We start from the raw sequence: 19031 nt of genomic DNA, 5'->3' as shown, positions 1-19031 counted from the left end.
ATAATTCTTTATTATTGAAAGTATTACATATGCCTTCCTTCCCCATTCCCCATTAACCTCCTCCAACCAATGGCTTTCTTTTTATGTTTAGAGTCAAGAAGGGAAGAAGCTTTGCTTTTAGAATTGTACTCAGAAGAAGGAAAGGCACACACGTATGTGCCAAGCCCTGAGGAAATGTGTATGTCCCACAGTGTCACCCATTTATTCAGGGGGCTTCCCAGCACTGAGAGGGCTTCTCAGAACGGTCTCTAGCAGGTTTTTCTGACGGTGGAAATGGCTCCAGAGAATGGCCGAGCTGTTCCCAGTTCTTGGCAGGAGGAGCTCTTACCAAGACAAGGTAGTGTTTAATACCAGGAGGCCGAGCACTTTCCTGGAGGAAGGAGCCAGGACCCATGTATGTGTGAGAACTCCCCCCGCTGAGGTCAGGCCAGACGCTGCTGCAGAGCTGCCTGCCAGGCCGAGGAGAGCCCACGGGGGCCAGGCCCCCCCTGTCTGCAGCGGCCTCTGTGCAGCTTGCCTCCTAGGGCTCCCATGTGGACAGGCCAGGAACCGTGGGTGAGTGTGGGGTGGCAGGGCTTGGAGGAAAGAGAGCTAGCGGCTGGCTGAGGAAGACTTTGAGGTCAACCTTGGCCTTGTTCTAGTTCTTACCCGCATCATGTTATGCATAGGAAGCAGCAGGGCATTTAGGCCGAGGAGGCAACCTGCAAAGTCATAGACCTCAGTTTCCTCACCCGAACAAATGGGGACAATGGAACCGGGCAGGGGTGAAGCCCGGACACAGTATATGCCGAGTCAGTGTTGGTAGAACATGCTGACCACAGCGGGGTCACCAGGCCCATGGAGGGTTTAGGGACAAAACCAGGGAGCGTGCATGTGAGTTCAAGCAGGGCCGGCTGTGTGTTGGCTGAGGGTCCTAAGGGCTGAGGAACATGATCCGAAGGGACCCTCTGGACTGGGGTAGAGCTGCACTCCCAGCTGCATGTTCAGCCCAGTTGCCAAGTGCACAGCCCTGGAGAGCACAGTCCCAGCACTATCCCCAGGCCCCGCAGGGGCGGCCGAGGTGAACACTGTGCTTTGGAGGCTGGTGGTAATGACCTGGGCGGCACGCTCACTGCCGGGGGGGCCCGGTGCTCTCCTTGAGGAGTGGGCACTGCTGGGCCAGAGTCTGGGAGGCTACACAGGTGAGGGAAGACCCCAGGCCTGGGTGTCAGAGCCACCTCTGTGCCCAGCCACACTGTTAACTGGCACTGCTGGGCCTCGGGTGTTCAGCTGCTCAGCGGGGAGTTTGTCCCTAAAACTCTGAGGCTCTGCCCACCCCAGTGGCAGTGCCCTACCCAGTCTGACTCCCCTTCGCCTCCCTCCCGCAGGTGCCCATCTGCAGCGACCAGCCAGAAGCCAAGCGCGTCGTCTCTGAGCTGGCGCACGCCATGGGCTTCACGCCCGTGGACGTGGGGTCCCTGGCCGCAGCCCGGGAGGTGGAGGCCCGGCCGCTGCACCTCTTCCCCAGCTGGAAGGTGCCGGTCCTCCTGGCGCTGGGGCTCTTCGTCTTCTTCTACGCCTACAACCTCACCCGGGACGTGCTGCAGCCCTACGTGCAGGAGGGCAAGAGCAAGTTCTACAAGCTGCCCCTGTCCGTGGTCAACACGTCGCTGCCCTGCGTGGCCTACGTGCTGCTGTCGCTGGTCTACCTGCCCGGTGTCCTGGCGGCCGCCCTGCAGCTGTGGCGCGGCACCAAGTACAGCCGCTTCCCCGACTGGCTGGACCACTGGCTGCAGCACCGCAAGCAGATCGGGCTGCTCAGCTTCTTCTGCGCCGCCCTGCACGCCCTCTACAGCGTGTGTCTGCCCGTGCGCATCTCCTACCGCTACGACCTCGTCAACCTCGCCCTCAAGCAGGTAAGTCCCTGTCACCAGGGCCAGCCGTGCCCGGGGTGTGCCCCGCCAGTCCCGGTGAGCAGCAGGGCACTCCGGGCTGAGGAGACAGCCTGCAAAGGCTCCCCTGACAAATGAGGACAATGGCACCTGCTATAGGCCTGTGGGAGGGCGGAGGGACCGCAGGGTTTGTAAAGCCCGGGACACAGTCCGTGCCCAATCGGTGTGCCTCTCGATTCTGCCCTGATCCGGCAGAATCCACATCCTGCTGGCCAAGATTTGAGTATCCGTGAACAAACTATGAAAGTCCCTGGGCTCATGGGCACTTGGGCACATACAGCAGTAAGTTACAGAGTGCTTTTAGAAGGTCTGGGAGCTAAGGAGAAAAATCAAGCAGGGGACAGCGGTGGGGCACAGCTGTAAAGGGTGGTCGTGGGGGGCAGGGGGCTGCCTGGCACATGTGAAGAGCAGCCGTGGGGCCCTTGTGGCTGGACCCAAGGGAGGGGGTGGTGGGTGAGGCCTGATGGGTTGGAGCCAAACCTGGGAAGCCTGTGAGGCTGGGGGCGGGCCTCGGCCTTAGACTCACTGACATAGGGAGCCAGCGGAGGCCCTGAGTGGAGGACTGAGGATCCCGCTGATGTTTCCGCTGGCTCACTCCGGCTGCCGGTGCAGAATCCACAACAGGTGGTTGGAGGCAGGGGCTGAGAGGGCAGGTAGGGGCTGTGTGGGAGCCGAGGTGAGAGGCAGGGAAGGCTTAGAGGAGCGGGCAGTGGAGGGGCAGGACGGCATTGAGGCAGGTACACAGACTTGTGATGGACAGGGGGCGGTCCAGGGGACTCCGAGCTTTGGCCTGAGCACTGGGAGGAATGGTGTTGCCATCAGCTGAGGAGAGGATGGCTGCAGGAGAAGGTAATTTTTGTCATGGGGGTAGTATTCATTCACTTAAGAACCCCAAAGGCTGCATTCTTGCCAGCAGGATTCCTGAGCAATGGGGGCCTTTATGGCCGAGGCGAGGAGCACCACAGGCAGCATCAGCTGCACCTGGACCCACAGAACAGGCCGCTGATGCTGCCTCCTGGCCGACAAGCTCACGGGGCGCAAGCTCAGGTCTGCAAGTGGCACAGTCTTTCTGTCGGTTCCCCAGCCTCCCTAGTCCCACCTCCTGCCTCTGGACTGGTGCATGGGTTCACAGGCTTTGGCCCAGGTGCCAATGGGACACTGTTCCTCCGTCCCTCTTTCCAGCCTCGATGGTCCCTGCAGTTTCTGTTCCGGCCTGGGGGAGTGCAGGGATGGTGGTGGGGCCGCACTCTCCCCAGGTGCACACACACACACACACACACACACACACCCCGCAGCCATCCCCTCCCTGGCTGGGCCACATCCCAGAGCAGGACCGAGAGGCGAGGCTGGGTCACGGCCTGTGAACCACAGACTCATTCTCAGCCTCCCTGCTGGCACTTCTCCAACGCCCTCCTCCTTCCTACCCTCGGACTCCTGGCGTCACCCATGTTGGGCTTGGCCTTTTGTAGGAGAAGCGGACACCACACTTGAGGCAGAGAAGCTGGAAATGAGCGGAAGGGGAAAACTGAAGGCCAGAGCCCCTCTTTTGTCCTGGGGCCCTCGTGTGGATGTCGATCAGGTCTCCCCTAGTGCTAATGTTTTTGATTCTTTGATGACATTTTCTTCTAAAAAGGGCGGCTCTGTGCCGCTCCTCTGGGACTGGCATCGTGTTTGCTGCCCAGGAGGTGGCAGATCTGAGTGGCAGGCACGTCAGGCAGTGGGTGGGGAAGAAGGCAAGGTTCCTCCCCCAGAGCCCAAGGCAATCCCCTGCCCCACCCCCACACTGCCTCCCGAGGCCTTTCCCTAAGTTCTCCGCTCTGCCAAGGCTCTCCTTGACAGGATGTTCTCCCAGTGCTGCCAACATGCAAATGGTAGGGCACAGGGGGGTGCATGCCATGCAGTTTCCCTGAGTTCCCAAGCCCTTAGGGCTGGAGGCCCTGGTGGAGGTTGCCAGGCAACCATCGCTCCCAGAGGACTGGATCCCTCTCTGAGTGGGAGTAGCGAAGGCCGGTCACACAAAGGGGCCTAACCTTGGTCCGCAGTGTCTGGAGGGCAGAGCAGGGGTGATGTCAGGAGGGGGTAGAGGAAGGCAGGGTTAACAGAGCGGAGCAGAGAGTGGTGAGCCGCCTGGCCTGGAGGTGCCCTAGCAGATGCTGAGTCTGCAAGTCAGCCTTGTTCTCAGGCGCCGAGACTGGACATCTAGGCTATCCTGTGGTCAGCAGTCACACGGTGCCTGGAGTGTGGCTCTCCCATCCTGCCCTTGGGCCTCCCCCAGGGCCTCCCCTCAGGGCCTCCAGCTGGGTGCACATTCACCATCCCGCTGCCCTGCTGGGCATCAGCCAGGGCTCTGGAGACGCAAGGTTTCCGCCAAGCCCCTGAGCCCGCAGACTTGGAGGCAGAGCTGCATCCCGGCTGCAGGGAAAACCTCTGGCCATGTTTATTGACTGTATTACTACGAACAATAACTAATATTTGCACCGTGTTTCCTAAGGTGCTGTGTGGTTCCCTAAAAATGGATTTCAAGATTGAGATCAAAGGAAGTGTTTAACCAACACAGCTTTCTTCTCCCCCTCGCCCCCGTCCAATCTTGGCTGTCAGAGAGAACTGTCTAAAACTCACATTTGACCCTGTCACTGCTGAAAAGCGCTCAGCGACGCCCCTCCGCCCTCGGGTAGTGCCAGACTGTTCAGCAGGCAGCCTCCTCTCTCCCAGCCACGTCTCCCCACTGCTCCCGTGACCCGTCCCACTAGGTCCCAGGCTGTCCTGTGACTGGGCGAAGCTCCCTCCTCTTGGCCTGGGCTCCCCACGTGGAGACACCCTGACAGCCTGACAAGCTCCTCTTCATCCTTCCAAACCCTCCTGCTGTTCCGCTCCCAGCCCTTCTCCCCCTCCTCCATGCTCACCCCCATCTCAGGCACGCTGTGCACACTTCTGTGATCTTTCTCATGCAACACTGTGCTCACTCATTGCACATCTGTCTTCCTCCATAACTGGGCCTTCACCCCTGGAGGCCCATGTATGTGACACAGATTCCCGGCTTATGTTCACGGAGTGGCTGGTTGTTAACGTGGCCACACAAAGCCGACACTAGGCGTCTCTTCAGAGGAGTCCGTGTGGGACTTGGAACAGAGCTAGCCCACCTGCCCGCTTCTCATTGGAAAAATAGCATCAGTCACCTGCTGCGTGCCAGTCACTGTGACTATGTCACAAACAGCCTCCTCTTAGTCCTGGCGATAGCGCAGTGAGAAGGAGACAGAGCTGCCGTTAGCCAGGGCCCCAAGACTGCGCAGCAGAGTGGGCATGGAACCCAGGCCCTGGGACTGTGAGGCCGGCCCCCACCACCGCAGGCTGCCCCTTCCACATCCAGCCTCCCCCTCCTGTGGGCCGGCACCACTCTCGTCCCTTCCGTCAGCCACCCTTGGGACACAGAGAGGGGCTGGTGCTGCAGCCGCTGGTCCTCCTGGCCCTGCACCCTACAGGGGAGGGAAATCCTCGTGAGTGCCGCCACCATTGTATCATCTGCTGAGGAACAGCTCTCATCAGTCTCCAGGTGGCCTCCTTGATTAGCTCTGGAGGGAACTAGTAGGGGAGTGGGGAGCTGTCAGCTGTGCTCCAGCGTGTGTGGTGCTGGTCACTGGGAGCCCCGAGTCCAGCACTGGGGTTCAGTAAGTTGGGCGGGATTCACAGGCTATGAAAGGGAGCTGGATCCAGATCCTCACACAGGGTCTGCACCACCCACTGCTCCCTCGTGACCCCCCTCCGCCCTCCCCAGCACCCCTGCAGAGTGGAAGTATTAGAGGAAAAACAAGACATTGTGCAGGCAACTGTGGGGTGTGTGTGATCATCCAAACTCCGACGGGAGAAGAAGCTGCCTGACCTCACCGCCGTGCAAAGGCGGTGGCTAAGGAAGCAAACTCTGCGCACAGCCTGCATCTGGACGGCTTTGCGGTTGTTAGTGCACAAGGGTGTGAGTGGGACCTCTTCGCCATCTGCCTTCTTGGTAATGTCAGCCACCTTGCCAGCTAGTCTGCTAGCAGCAGTCCCAGGGTTTTAGCCGTGACCACACCAGCGCTCCCAGGTGGACGGAGGAGGCCCAGACTCACATGACTTGTTGGGACGAGAAGCTGGGTCCACAGGCCCCTGGTTCTTGTGAGGCTCACACACCCCAACGTGGGCTGGCCTGCCCTTCAATGAGAACAGGCGCCATCATTTTCTCAAATTGCAGAATTACCCAATGGGTGGCATTTTCTTTTCTTTTTCTTTTTATTTTTATGCTTTCTCTCATAAGCTACTCAAGCATTCTGCTCAGCCCATTAGATTACTTTTCAATGTTATATCTGGTTGCTGGGCTTGGGTTGATTTTCCTGCTGAAACACTTTCTCAAAAGCCTGTGTGAGTCATGGTGTTGTGCGAAGCAGAGGCCTGGCTGCTGACACATTATCACCGTTCCTAATGGGCAGGCTTCCTTGTGCTGCGGACAAAGCACCAGCCTGTCACGGTGTTTCTCAGAGAACACCTCGACTTCCAGGAACCCCGCCACCTGCTTGCGGTGGGAAAGGGCACTTCTAATGGAGTGACCTTGATAAAAGCTCCTCGCGTGTACGCTGTGTGCCTGCGTGTCAGCCGGGCTGGAGGAGGCTCAGCTAAAGACGCTCTGGGTGGGGAGGTGGGTAGACACCTCCAGGCCCACGTGGACCCCTGATTTGGAGCTCTGGGGGAGGAGGAGAGGGGGATCCAGAGCTCTGAGGACAGGTGTCCTTGCTCTCTGAAGCCCAGGGTGTGACGCACAGTAGGTGCTTTATAAGTGCTTGATGAGTGTGTGTCAGTCCCTGTGGCCTGGCAGTGGAAAGCCAAAGCCGCATGGCTCCAGAAAAAATGGGGATCTGGGTGGGAAGGTGGGAGCTGGGGCACTAGGGTCTATGTGTCTCTGTGTGCCCTGAGTGCGAGGCAGTAACAGGGCATGTTGGGGGACCAGGAAGGCAAAGGGTCAGAGAGGTGGCAGAAACGGGTCCATCCGGCTGATGAGATTCCGAGCTAGGTGAGCTTCTCCCTCCTTTGGGGGACTTGGTGAGACGGTCGTGTTCGCAGGGTCTGCTTGTCTGCTGACTTCTCTGACTCTCACCGGCTCCTGTGACCGGCGGGCTGGCTGGCCCAGGCAGATCAGTGAGAGCCACAGGGAGGGAGCCCAGGTCTTCGGAGCCAGTCTGCCTGGGTCCCCGTCCCAGCTCGCCGTCTCCTAGCTGGTGTGACCCTGGGGAAGGAACTCTGTCTCTTTGCCTCGTTTAGACCTCGGCCTCGTGGTGGCTGTGAGACTTAGACTGTCTGGTACCTGCGAGCTCTAAGAGCAGAACCCGGCACGTGTTGCGTGTGGGTGGCCGTTACTCTGTGTCCGGCATCTGAAGGGGCCACTGGCCGCATCCCAGGGCCCGGTGTTCACGTTCTCCTTCCATCCCCATCAGGTCCTGACCAACAAGAGTCACCTCTGGGTTGAAGAGAATGTCTGGCGGATGGAGATCTACCTCTCCCTGGGAGTGCTGGCCCTCGGCACGTTGTCCCTGCTGGCTGTCACCTCCCTGCCGTCCATTGCAAACTCGCTCAACTGGAGGGAGTTCAGCTTCGTTCAGGTAAAGCAGGGCTGCCTATGGCAGCGAGCCTGGGCCCGCCTCCCCTAGCCCCGCGTGTGCCAGCACCTCCCCCTTTGCGAATGGCCTCGCTTGTGATAATCTGCGCAGCAGGACTGCTCAGTCAGGTGTCCGGCTTCTGGGCCCTTCCATGTGCCTGGTAAAGGCTGCCTGGGACCAGCTCATTCTCCTGGCCTCTGGGGAAGCAGATACAAGTGTGTGAGCAGAGTAGAAAAAGCCCAGGGAGCCCTGGGTTAAATAGGATCAGTTTTACAATTTGAGCTTCCCAAACCAAACCTCATGGTGCGCGGTCACTGGACGTCCCTGGCGGGAGTCGCTGAGCCGGGGAGTGAGCCTCGCTGCACCTCCTCTCCCCAGCCCTCGGGCCCTGCGGCCCCAGTCGGGGCAGGGCAGGGGGAGAGGAGCATTGGGACCGCCAGTTCATAGCGGACGAAGCACAGCATCTCCCAAGGACCCATTCCTGTGAGGAACCCAGAGAAACGGAGGCCGGTGGCCACATGAACCTGAGGAAAGCTTTGCTGCCCCCGAGAGACACAGTGCACTTCGGCACACTGGAGATCCTAATGTCTACAACTCAAACCTGGATAACCAGACTTCTTTTTAACGTATTTTTATTGATTTCAGAGAGGAAGGGAGAGGGAGAGAGAGATAGAAACATCAATGATGAGAGAGAATCATTGATCAGCTGCCTCCTGCACTCCCCTTGCTGGGGATTGAGCCCATAACTCAGGCATGTGCCCTGACCAGGAATCGAACCCAGGATGCTTTCATCTGCAGGCCGATGCTCCTTCCACTGAGCAAAACCGGCCAGGGCAATAACCAGACTATTTGAGCACTGTCTACACTCCACAAAACACACTGCTTATGGCAAAAGGTTCTTTATGCATTTTTTTATTCAGTAACTGTTTATTAGCGCTTACTGCATGCCAGCCATAGGCGAGGCCTGGGATGTGACATGGAACCAGGCAGGCCTAGCCACGTTTCCATGATAAGGACAACCGAGACGGACTGTTTTTCCCATGCTGGCATCTGCCATTGCTCCCCATGCAGAAGGCCTGGCCAGCTCCCCGGGGTTGGTACGTTAACTCTCCCCTCCCACGGAAGGAGCTGACTGGGACTGCATTCCGCCCCCGTATTGTGGCAGGCAGAGGGCAGCTCTCATATCCACCCCCACTGACAACAAAAGCCTGTCGCAATCTTCTCTTTGAGTGAGGACACAGTCCAGGATTCACAGAGGGACGCCGACAGCGCAGGGCTCTGTGGAACCCTGTAATTGCCTCTGGCTGGGACCGCTTACCCAGCTCAGAATCCACCAGAGCGGTGGCGGCTTCCTTTTCAGTGTGCCAATTTCTGAATCTCACTGGCTCTGCTCATCTCAGCAGGCCCCCAGGGGAATGCTCAGGGCTGACACGTGCCGGCATCAGAGGGGAACAAGAATTTCATTTATGGGCCACTAATCCGCATGTGTCGCTCACCCAAAGCTGGGATTTTCCTGTTCCTGCCCGAGTATCCTGGGTGCATGGTTTATCCACAATTAAAACAGACTGCAGTTGCTCCTCTCTCCAGAAAGGTGCTCCCTTAAGCAGCCGCAGATTACAAGCCGGCCCCCGACTGCCCAGGAAAGCCGGAGGATTAGGGTTTGTTAGCCAAAGGGACCGGGGCCTCAGCAGCCACGCTCTGCTTTACATACTGAAGAGTCGAAAAGACAAATATGCAAGTCCCTCTGTCCCCGCAGGAGCAGCGGGATTGGCTGGCAGAGATGGGGAGAGAGGCAGGGCTTTACTTGTGGAGATCAATTGCCCGCATTCTGTCCAGAAAGCAATGCCCTGTCTCCCCCGGGGGTGCTGACGAGAAGGGGAGCTGTGAGTGCCCTGGAGCCGGGCCCTGGCTGTCACGGGGACAGAGCGCATCCCCCCAAGCCTCTTGTGAAATGGAGCCAGTGCGCTACAAGGATGCTCTAGCCACTGTGAGGGGCTGTGCGTGAAAGAGAAAAAGCATTTTGCTATTAATCTTACAGCATGTGGCCGCATTTCCATTATCCCCATCAGTAGGAGGTGGAGTGAGGTCAAGGAGCTCCGACCTGGGCAGGAGAAGGACCAGGTCACTGTTTGCGAACTGTGATTGATACTTACTGGTGGTCATGAAATCAATTTAGTGGCTCACAGCCAGCTTTTTAAAAGCATGAAATATAATAGAATGGGGAAGAAAGCATCAGAGTGCTTTGCCTGTTGCATTTTTTTATGTCGTGTTGACTCGGTAGTTATAGATACATGTGTCATGCCTAGATGTGTACTGGGCAGTGATGTGTGATTCTTACCGTGAGCCACCATTAAAGAAGTTTGAAGTCACCAAGCTCTCTTCGAGAAATACGCAGACTCATCCCTGACCTATGAGCTCAGATGCCTGGGGTGGCTTGGATCGCTTTGGAAGTTGTTTTTTGCTGGCTCCTGGGTGCCTCGTGGGTGTGCATGATGCAGTCCCTCTGAGGGAGGGGGCACACTCCTGAGTTTCAGTCCTATGACCACCACTCACTGACCCTGTGCCAGGAGACAGTGTTTTAGCCTCTCAGGGCCTCTGTGTCCTCACATGTCTGTGTCCACGTCCTGTGGTCACTGGTAGTATTTGAGTTGAGGACAGGAGAGTGCATGAGCTGAAGACGTGTAAAAGTCACAGGCCCGTGGCTGCCTGACGGCTGAGGCAAGCTGCCATCTTCCGTAAAGTCAGCACTGCCAGTGAGGAGCAAGCAGACCCCAACTCCTTTCCCTGCAACACAAGACCCAGCAAGTCACCAGGCTCCTCACCTGGCTATGGAGAGGCCATGGCCCTCAGTGGGCCCAGCCGACCCTGCCTGGGTCCTTACAGACTTACTTAGCTAGAAGCTTTCAAACAGTGCATTGTTCCATAGAGGCGACTTGTGCTTACATTTATCCTTCTGTTCCCGAGGCCATTTTCAAAGTATTAAATTTGGATTTTTGTTAGTCTGGGTGGTGGTGGGGGTATTGTTTTAATTTGGTTTGGGCCGGGCTAACTGCTCCTAATTAAGCCAGTTAAACAGCATTAGATTGCAGGAGAGGGCCCAGGATGGCAGAGTAGGTGTCTGCTGCACTCACCTCCTCTCATGACCACATCAGAATTGCAACTAAATTACAGAGCAATCAACCTGGAGAGCCATCTGAAGACTAGCTGAACAGAAGTCATATGCCTGAGGATATAAAGAAGCCTCATCAAGGAGGGGCAGAGACACAAAATGGGCTGGCCCCACACCCATCTGTGGCAGCTGAGAATCTGATGGCAGAGTGCCCCCCCCCGTCCCCCCACACCCCACACCTGCCTGAGAAGTGAAGGGTGTCAGCCTCATGCTGAGCCCTCGGAAGAGGCCCCAGAACCAACACACCCTGTGTCTGACCTCAGACCACAACAGAGACCACTCAATTGGTCCACAGGTAGCACACCCAAAGGGAGGACTAAGCAGGTACCTGACCCTGCTGGAGCAAATTCCATGTCATGGGTTCAGCTCCACACAACAGCTCATACACTGTGGTGATGGCCTATCCTCACAGCCAGCCAGCCTGAAGGTCAGCCACTCACATAGACATGCTAGCAGCAATCAAGGCTTGACTACAACCAGAGGGTCCACATAACCCACACAAGGGACACTCCTGGAGAGCCCAGCTCAGAGGACCAGGAAACTGTGCCCCTGGGCCCCACAGGACAACTACTACATACTGCCACCAGGCCAATACTGAAGCAGATCTACCGAATACACAGAAAAGCCATGGAGAGGCAGCCAAAATGAGGAGGCAAAGGAGCATGGCCCAAATAAAAGATGAAGATACAACTCCAGGGCGAAAAAAAAAAAAAGAAAAAAAAAAAAACTAAACAAAATGGAGGCAAGCAATCTACCAGAAACAGAATTCAAAGCACAGGTTATAAGGATGTTCAAGGAACTTAGTGAGAACTTCAACAAAGAGATAACATGCATAAAAATGGACATAGATCCTATAACAAAAAATCTGTCAAAAATGAAGAATATAATAACTGAAATGAAGAATACACTAGAAGGAATTAACAGCAAATTAAATGAAGCAGAGGATAGAATTAGCAATTTGGAAGACAAGGTAGCAGAAAATATTCAATCAAAACAGCAAAAAGAAAAGAAATTTTAAAAATAAGGATACCTTAAGGGACTTCTGGGACAACATAAAGCCTAACAACATCTGTATCATAGGGGTAGCAGAAGAGAAGAAAGAGGTTAAAGGATTGAGAACCTATTTGAAGAAATAATAAATGAATATTTCCCTCACCTGGTGAAAGAATTAGACACACAAGTCCAGGAAGCACAGAGAGTCCCAAATAAGATGAACCCAAAGAGGCCCACACCAAGACACATTATAATTAAAATGCTAAAGCAGCAAGAGAGCCACACCAGCTAGCTGGTGAAGGGATTTAGAAGTACACATTAGTAGTTACAGAATGGTCACAGGGATGTAAAGTATAGCATAGGGAATCTATACTAATAAAATGTTAATTATACTGGGAGACCTTCCAGGAGACCTTCGGACATTCTTCTGGGCAAAGCCATGGTGGTGCAGACCAGCAGGGGGCCAGTTAGGGCCAGCAGGCCATCAGTGGAGATCAGTTGGAAGTGATCAGGACAGTGGGGGGGGGGGGGAGTTTGGAGTGAGCAGGCCAGCAGGGGGGCAGTTGGGAGTGAGGAAGCCAGTGGTAAGGGAAGGTGGGGGCAAGCAGGCCAGCAGGGGGATCAGTTGGGGGTGAGCAGTGGGGGGGGGGGGGCAGTTAGGGGTGAGCACACTGGCACCAGGGGCAGCTGGGGGTGATCAGGCTGGCAGGAGGGCATTTGGGGGCTAGCAGACTGGCAGCAGGGGGCAGTTAGGGGCGAGCAGACCAGCAGGCAGAGTGGTTAGGGGCAATCAGGCAGGGAGGCAGGTGAGCAGTTAGGAGCCAGCAGTCCCAGATTTCAAGAAGGATGTCCAACTGCCGGTATAGGCCTGATCCCTGTAAACCAGCAGTCGGATATCCTTCCAGGGGTCCCAGATTGGAGATGGTTCAGGCCGGGCTGAGGGACACCCCCATGCACAAATTTCTTGCACCAGGCCACTAGTGTAGTCAATAATATTCTAATGTATGTATGGTGTCAGATGGGTACTGGATTGATCTGGGTGATCACTTAGTGGGTTGTATGATGTCTAATCACTGGCGTGTACAACTGAAGCTAATGTATGGCAACTGTAATTAAAAAGTATAAAATTATTTAAAGTCAAAAATAAATTAAAAAGTCCTCTGCTAGCCACCAAAGGTACGAATAACAGTTACTTTATTGAATCCATATGAATCAGTCAGTCCTTATATGCCTTTCAGGGTAGAGTTATTATTCCTGTTTTTCTGTTGGGGAAACTGAGGCTCAGAGAGTTTAGGTAGTGCTAATAAGATCATGGGGAGAGCAAGTGATAAGGTTGGATTTGAACCCAGAGCCTTGATGGCTAAAGCCACACTCCTTCCTTCTCCTCTGCCGGGCAAGCAGTGTGCCGTTGGTGGACCACTGTTCCCGCCAGCCCTGGCCCTCACTCCAGCCTTCTCTCTCCTGCAGTCCTCTCTGGGTTTCGTGGCCCTGGTGCTGAGCACCCTGCACACGCTCACCTACGGCTGGACCCGCGCCTTCGAGGAAAGCCGCTACAAGTTCTACCTGCCTCCCACCTTCACGCTCACCCTGCTGGTGCCCTGCCTCGTCATCCTGGCCAAGGCCCTGTTCCTCCTGCCCTGCGTAAGCCGCAGACTCGCCAGGATCCGGAGGGGCTGGGAGAAGGACAGCGCCGTCAAGTTCACGCTGCCCGTGGACCACGCCCTGGGCCAGAAGACCAGCCACTTGTGAGGATGCGCAGCTGGCTCCGGGAGCCAGCCCGGCGCCTGTCGGGGCTGCTTTCCTGGTGTGGTTGGTGTAACTGCACACGTCGGTGGTTTGAGGCCCGAACTCCTGGGACACAAATGTATTCAGTAATATTCAGAATGACACACGCGTGTGTGTGACACGTAGGTTCATATATATTTCATATGTATAACAGGATTCACAATTATACTTACTAGCTAAAATGTCCAGTCCCTGAGATACCAACCTGCAGATCTAAAAGCCAGTGACAGGTGTTAGGAGGACAGCGGCTCTACTGGCGTCTGCAGAGATGCGCACACACTGTCAGTCCAGGAGAGGCCATGGCGTCGGCCCAGTTGTGCCTCGCACCCCCTCTCCCCCTTTGCTGCTTTCCCACGGCGTTTGCAGAGCTGGGCTCCAAGGTGGCAGGGCAGACAGGGCTGGGGGGGGGGGGGGGGAGATCCTCGTGTCTGTGCCATGGGAACCCATTGAGGCCCTTCCTTTGCCAGGAGGGGAAGGGGAAGGGGAGGGAGGTTGAGCTGAATGGCTCCCCCATATCTGCCCTGAGCTGGGAGGTTTTCCCGCAGAGCCAGGCATCACCCTGCACTGCAGGTGGGTCCTCCTATGGTTGGGGGAAGGCACCTCCCTCCTGGCGGCACTGATAGCCACGTCTTGAGAACAAGTGGAATGTCTTTCCTCCTGTAAGCTGGTGATGACCGGTCCTTGGACCACGGTGCCTTCTCCCTTTAGGTCATCAGCTTGAGTGTCTGCTGGGAGCCTGGAGCAGGCCCCACCATGTCCGTGCGCAGGGAGGTGACCAAGGCTTGCTCAGCGAGGCAGCCTCTCTCAGGACCTACCCCCCCCCCCCCCCGGGTATGTAATGTCTTCATTAAATTGGTCTTGGAAACACAGGGGTCTCTTCCTATGCCCTCTGCTGCCCCGGGGCACAGAGCCTACCTCTGAGCACCCAGAAAATTCCAAGTTCTCTTAAAGGAGGGGTACATTCAAAACAGCTTGGGCGTTTTTTTCCACCAAAGCTGCAAACTTGAAATTTGCTGCCACACAGCATAGGAGGCTGGACCACAGCCAGGGCCACAGGACATGTGCCCTTGAGTCATATGCCATCCCTGCCTGATTCACCCTGAAACTGTTTACTTCCCCTGTGACCACAGTTCTCCCCTGGCCCTCTTCAGCTCCTGGCAGAGCCAAGGCGTCTGTCATTTCCACACAAAGCCCCGGGACACAGAGGGTGGGAGCTCCTGTCGGAGACCTCGGCAGGACGCACTGCACTCTGCTCTGATCGGGCAGTGGGGTCATGCCCACATTTCTTAGGTCTCCGGGCCAGAGGGCATCTCAGGATGGAAGAGTCCGGGTACAAAGGCTGGGCAGGCAGCACTGCAGGGAGAGGGCACCCTGCCTCTCCGGGGAGGCTTCGTGACCTCATCAGGGTCCGTTAGTGAAAAGGGGGGAAAGCCAAGTGCAAGACATCTCATCAGGCTGGTGACTAGGAGAGAGGAGAACAGAGCCAGCAAAGCTGCCGCTTCCTGCAGATGCTGCCACCTGTGGCTCTTGCCTCCTAGTTAACGGGCCCAGTGGGAGCAGCCTCCGTGGCCCTCAGAGGTCTCTGCTAGTAGGCGGGTGAAGCGCGGTTTCAGCACTTGCCGGGCAGCATGAGGGCCCATGCTTCCTGCTGACAGGCAGCAGGGAGAACATGGCCGCTGCAGCCACCAGCCGCCAGCCCCAGTGGGTATTGGCTGCCTCCCTGGGCCTGGGCACTGGTCCTTGTACCAAAGATGCTGACACAGCCAAGCCCAGTGCGCGGCCTCCCTTCCCGCCACATCCCCTGCAGGTGCTCAGGAGGGAGAGGATGGCCGGGTGGGTGGCGGGAGGCACAGGCACCACAGAGGACCTCCCCACTCACCAGCTGGATGAGCAGCTCATAAAAGGCAGGTGGCTGTGGGCTTGGGCGTGGCCTTGACCTTGTGTCTGCTGCTCTTCCCTACCTCACCAAGCAGCTGGCAACAGCATCCCCAAGAGAGCGAGCCTCTGGGAGCCCGGGAAGGTCTGTTTGCCGCTGGGTGCACAAGTGCCTGAAGCGGCGAGCTGGGGGAATCCTGACTGCCAGTCAGAGGTTATGTTTAAAATGGATGCGTTGAAAGTCATTTTTACTTGTAGAGCTTTACCTGAAGCAGAGAAAAATAAATACCTACCCTTTGAATTTCAGGCTTTTATTTCTGTCCTGTCACTCACCTGCCCACTCATTCCTTCCTTCACCGAGTCAGTCAACGTGGGAGGTGAGCACAGAATGACCCGGGCTACCGCTCTCCTCCGAGGGAGGGCAGACGGGCAGAGCTGCAGCGACAGGCCAGAGAGGAAACCTGAGGACCCGGGTGACACAGTGCAGGGGGTGAGAGGAGCATCAGGCCCGCCGGGGGCCGGGAAGGCTGCCCGGAGGGTGAGTGTGTGCACTGCGGTCTGAGGCTGCAGCCAGGGATGTGGGCCAGGGCAGCGGAGCCCCTAGAACTGGACTGTGCATGGAAGGCGCTTAGGGGCCTTGCTCACACACGTTCTGGTTCGTTGGTAGGGGCGGAGGCCTGTACTTCTTTCTTTTTTAATTGGATGATGTACTGGGGTGACACTGGTGAACAAAATGATACAGGTTACACATGCGCAATTCCACAACACACCACTGTACACTATTGTGTGCTCACCCCCCAAGCCACGTCTCCTTCCGTCACCATTTATCCCCCACATACCCTCCTCCAGCTCCCCCACCCCGCCACCCAACGCTGTGATCTGTGTCCATGAGTTTTTCTTTTTTTCCTTGTTTCCTCAATCCTTCCACCCCACCATCCAGCCCCCACCGGCTGTCAGCCTGCTCTCCGCCGACGGGTCTGTCTCTCCTTGGCTTATGGCTCATTTTGTTCATTAGACTCCGCACGAGAGTGAAATCATATGGTGCTGGAGGCTGTGCATTTCTAACAAGCTCCCCGGTGACAGGTGGGCCTGATCTGCAGACTCTGTAACAGGGTTTAGATGGAGTCCTTTGCCGGCCGTGCTGTACCCAGCGGCCTACACACCAGTGCACACAGTCCTCTCTGCCCACGAGCCTTCCCCAGGACCCTGGTGCCTGGCTGCCTGTGAGCCCTCCCCTCTGCACACACCATGGGCTGCAGCCTGTTCTCTCAAAGGAGGGAGGAAGCGGGCAGCAGAGGCAAGGCCATGTATGCCGATGCCCCCGGTGGCCCCATCCATAGGCCTGGGTCCACCAGGAGAACAGTCACTTCAGAGACCTCCCATCATGCATCAGGCCACTCCCTGTCGCAGCCAGAACTGACCTCCTGGCAGGAAGCAGACTAATGGCTAAAACCATTTCTTGGGAATGGTAATCAGAAGGAGGGCCTTCCGTCCTGAGCCCATGATAATCATCCTCCAAAGAAAGAGTCGTGGCTGGAAAACACCTCTACCGCAGTGATTGTCACCGGAAGAGGAACCTTGCACTTGGAGGGTCATATTCTACTCTGTGTCTTCCCACACAGAATGCTGGGAGAGTTAGGTGTAAAAAGAAGTGACAAAATATTTTGATGAAGAAAATCACTATTCAGGTATGACATGAGAACTAAGGAGCAACCAGAATAACTCATATTAGTTCAAGAGAGAAATTATCATCTCACTATTTGACAAGTTGAATCTCTTCCACAAGCACTGAAGTGGCCCTCGGACATGGCAGCGCACCTGCCCGGCCACTGCCCTGGACTCCGCAGGAGAGCAGAAACACAGTCCCACCTGCCCTCCAACTTTTCCTAACAGACATGTCAAAAATCCCTTTTTACTGACCTTAAATGAAATTCAGAAGTAATGTAACCTACCTAAACATATGGTTTTCAAACATCAATTTAAGGTCTTCATTGAAATAAAAATTAGAAATTAATTTAGTCTAATATATACTAAAAATGAATAGTAATTATAAGTAATGTCCTTGAAATAAATGAGTTTGTTTTATGAGAAACACAATGATATTCAATGAACTATCGTTTATCCTCTTTATAACTGACATTTTAAAATAAGGATAAAAGGGGTGTGGGGTGTGTGTGTGTGTGTGTGTGTGTGTGTGCGCTTGAAACTGTTGGAGACTGGGAGAAGTTAAGAAGAGTGATGACAAAGAAATGTCCACGGATTTGGAAACATGGAAACTTTTTATGGTGAGGATTTCAGTGGAGGGTTGGAGGTAAAACCGATGAGTGGGAGTGGGGACATGGACTAATTCTGCTGTGCAGTAGCGGAGAGCGGGTTGGCCAAGGGAAAGCGGGAGGGCACAGAGTAGATGCATTATTTTATCCATGGTTCTGGCATGAGCATGAGTTCCTTTTCTGGAGAAGAGCGCGATGAACAGGCCTGCTTGACACTGAGAGAGAATGAGCAGACCGACTTTTCAAATTCGAGAAAAGGCCCAGCACAATGAGAGGAGGGTCAGGGTTTGGTGATGTGAGTGCGGAAGTCTTCTGATCGTGTCTGCAGCCTTTCTAACAAAGTAGCCAATGCCACCGCTGAGAGTGACAGGGAAGGGAGGAGGTTTGGCTCTGAGGATTGAAAAGGGAGGAAGATAAAAACAAATTGTTGGGTGAAGTGAACAGGGAGCTGACCAGAGAAGCATGTTAGGGTTAGACAAAAGCAAACAAACACTTGATTATAATTTCTTTTTTTCTCTAAGGTGAAGCATACTCATTGTATTTCCTGGAAAGTATGCAAAGTGGTTTTTATTCAGTTAAATTCGTTGGTCCCACCAATTTCTGTAATAATTCCAGGTAGTTTGTTTTGGTTCCCTTTGATCTCTAACAGCTACTCAAAGTGCCTGGCTTCTTTTCGGTTTTCTGTGTCGGGAAATGAACGAGCACACATGGAGCCTGTGGTGCACTCACCAACCAGACAGCCCACTCCAACCCTCCCGCAGCGTGAGCTCTCACCCCTGGGCCAGAAGCCTCGCATATTTGTTCCCACACAGAACCTACTCTTGGACATTTAATTTTACTCAGCAGTTAAAACTTTTCCCCAACTAGAGAATTCACTGGGACCTTCACTTCCTGAAGAAACTTCCTGTACAAAGCAACTCGTTCCTGGGCAAAGGACATACTTTTTAATGCTGAACTCTCGGAGGTAAGAGAAATCAGAAGGGCAAAAACAAGTGGGACACACACACACACACACACACACACACAAACACACACACACACACACACAAGACAAAACCATACTCTCCTTGACTCCTGGCAGAAGCAAATTCAAATTCTTTTTTGAGAAAAACAGTGCCAGATCAGATCAACCAAATAGGAGCTCAAATCTAAAATCAACAAAACATCACTGAGAAATTAGCAGAAACACAACCCCCCAGGACATCAAAGAATAGAATTATCCAATGTAGAATGATGCACCAACTATAGAAAGAGTAAAATAGAAGTAAGGTAACCTACCTATACATATGGTTTTCAAACATCAATTTAAGGTCTTTATTGAAATACAAATTAGAAATTAATTTAGTCTAATATATACTAAAAATGAATAGTAATTATAAGTAAT

General features: G+C 54.9%; 1 protein-coding gene across 3 annotated transcripts in view; it reads left to right on the top strand.

Annotated features, from left to right (window-relative positions):
* The window catches only part of STEAP3 (STEAP3 metalloreductase), a gene marked incomplete at its 5' end in the record, with an annotated part of 47397 nt that extends 31722 nt beyond the window's left edge, over positions 1–15675 (top strand). For all 3 annotated transcript variants that reach the window (XM_084892226.1, XM_084892225.1, XM_084892224.1), the window contains 3 exons: positions 1368–1895; positions 7391–7555; positions 13182–15675. In XM_084892226.1, coding sequence (XP_084748352.1) covers positions 1368–1895; positions 7391–7555; positions 13182–13463 — 975 coding nt within the window. In that variant the 3' untranslated portion in view covers positions 13464–15675. The remainder of the gene's footprint in view (positions 1–1367; positions 1896–7390; positions 7556–13181) is intronic.
* Between the last annotated feature and the right edge of the window lie 3356 nt (positions 15676–19031).

The sequence above is a fragment of the Pipistrellus hanaki genome, assembly GCF_964339955.1.
Source record: "Pipistrellus hanaki genome assembly, chromosome: 8".
NCBI lineage: Eukaryota > Metazoa > Chordata > Mammalia > Chiroptera > Vespertilionidae > Pipistrellus > Pipistrellus hanaki.
The sequence above is the reverse complement of the archived record's forward strand: the minus strand, read 5'-3'. Positions and strand labels throughout refer to the sequence as shown.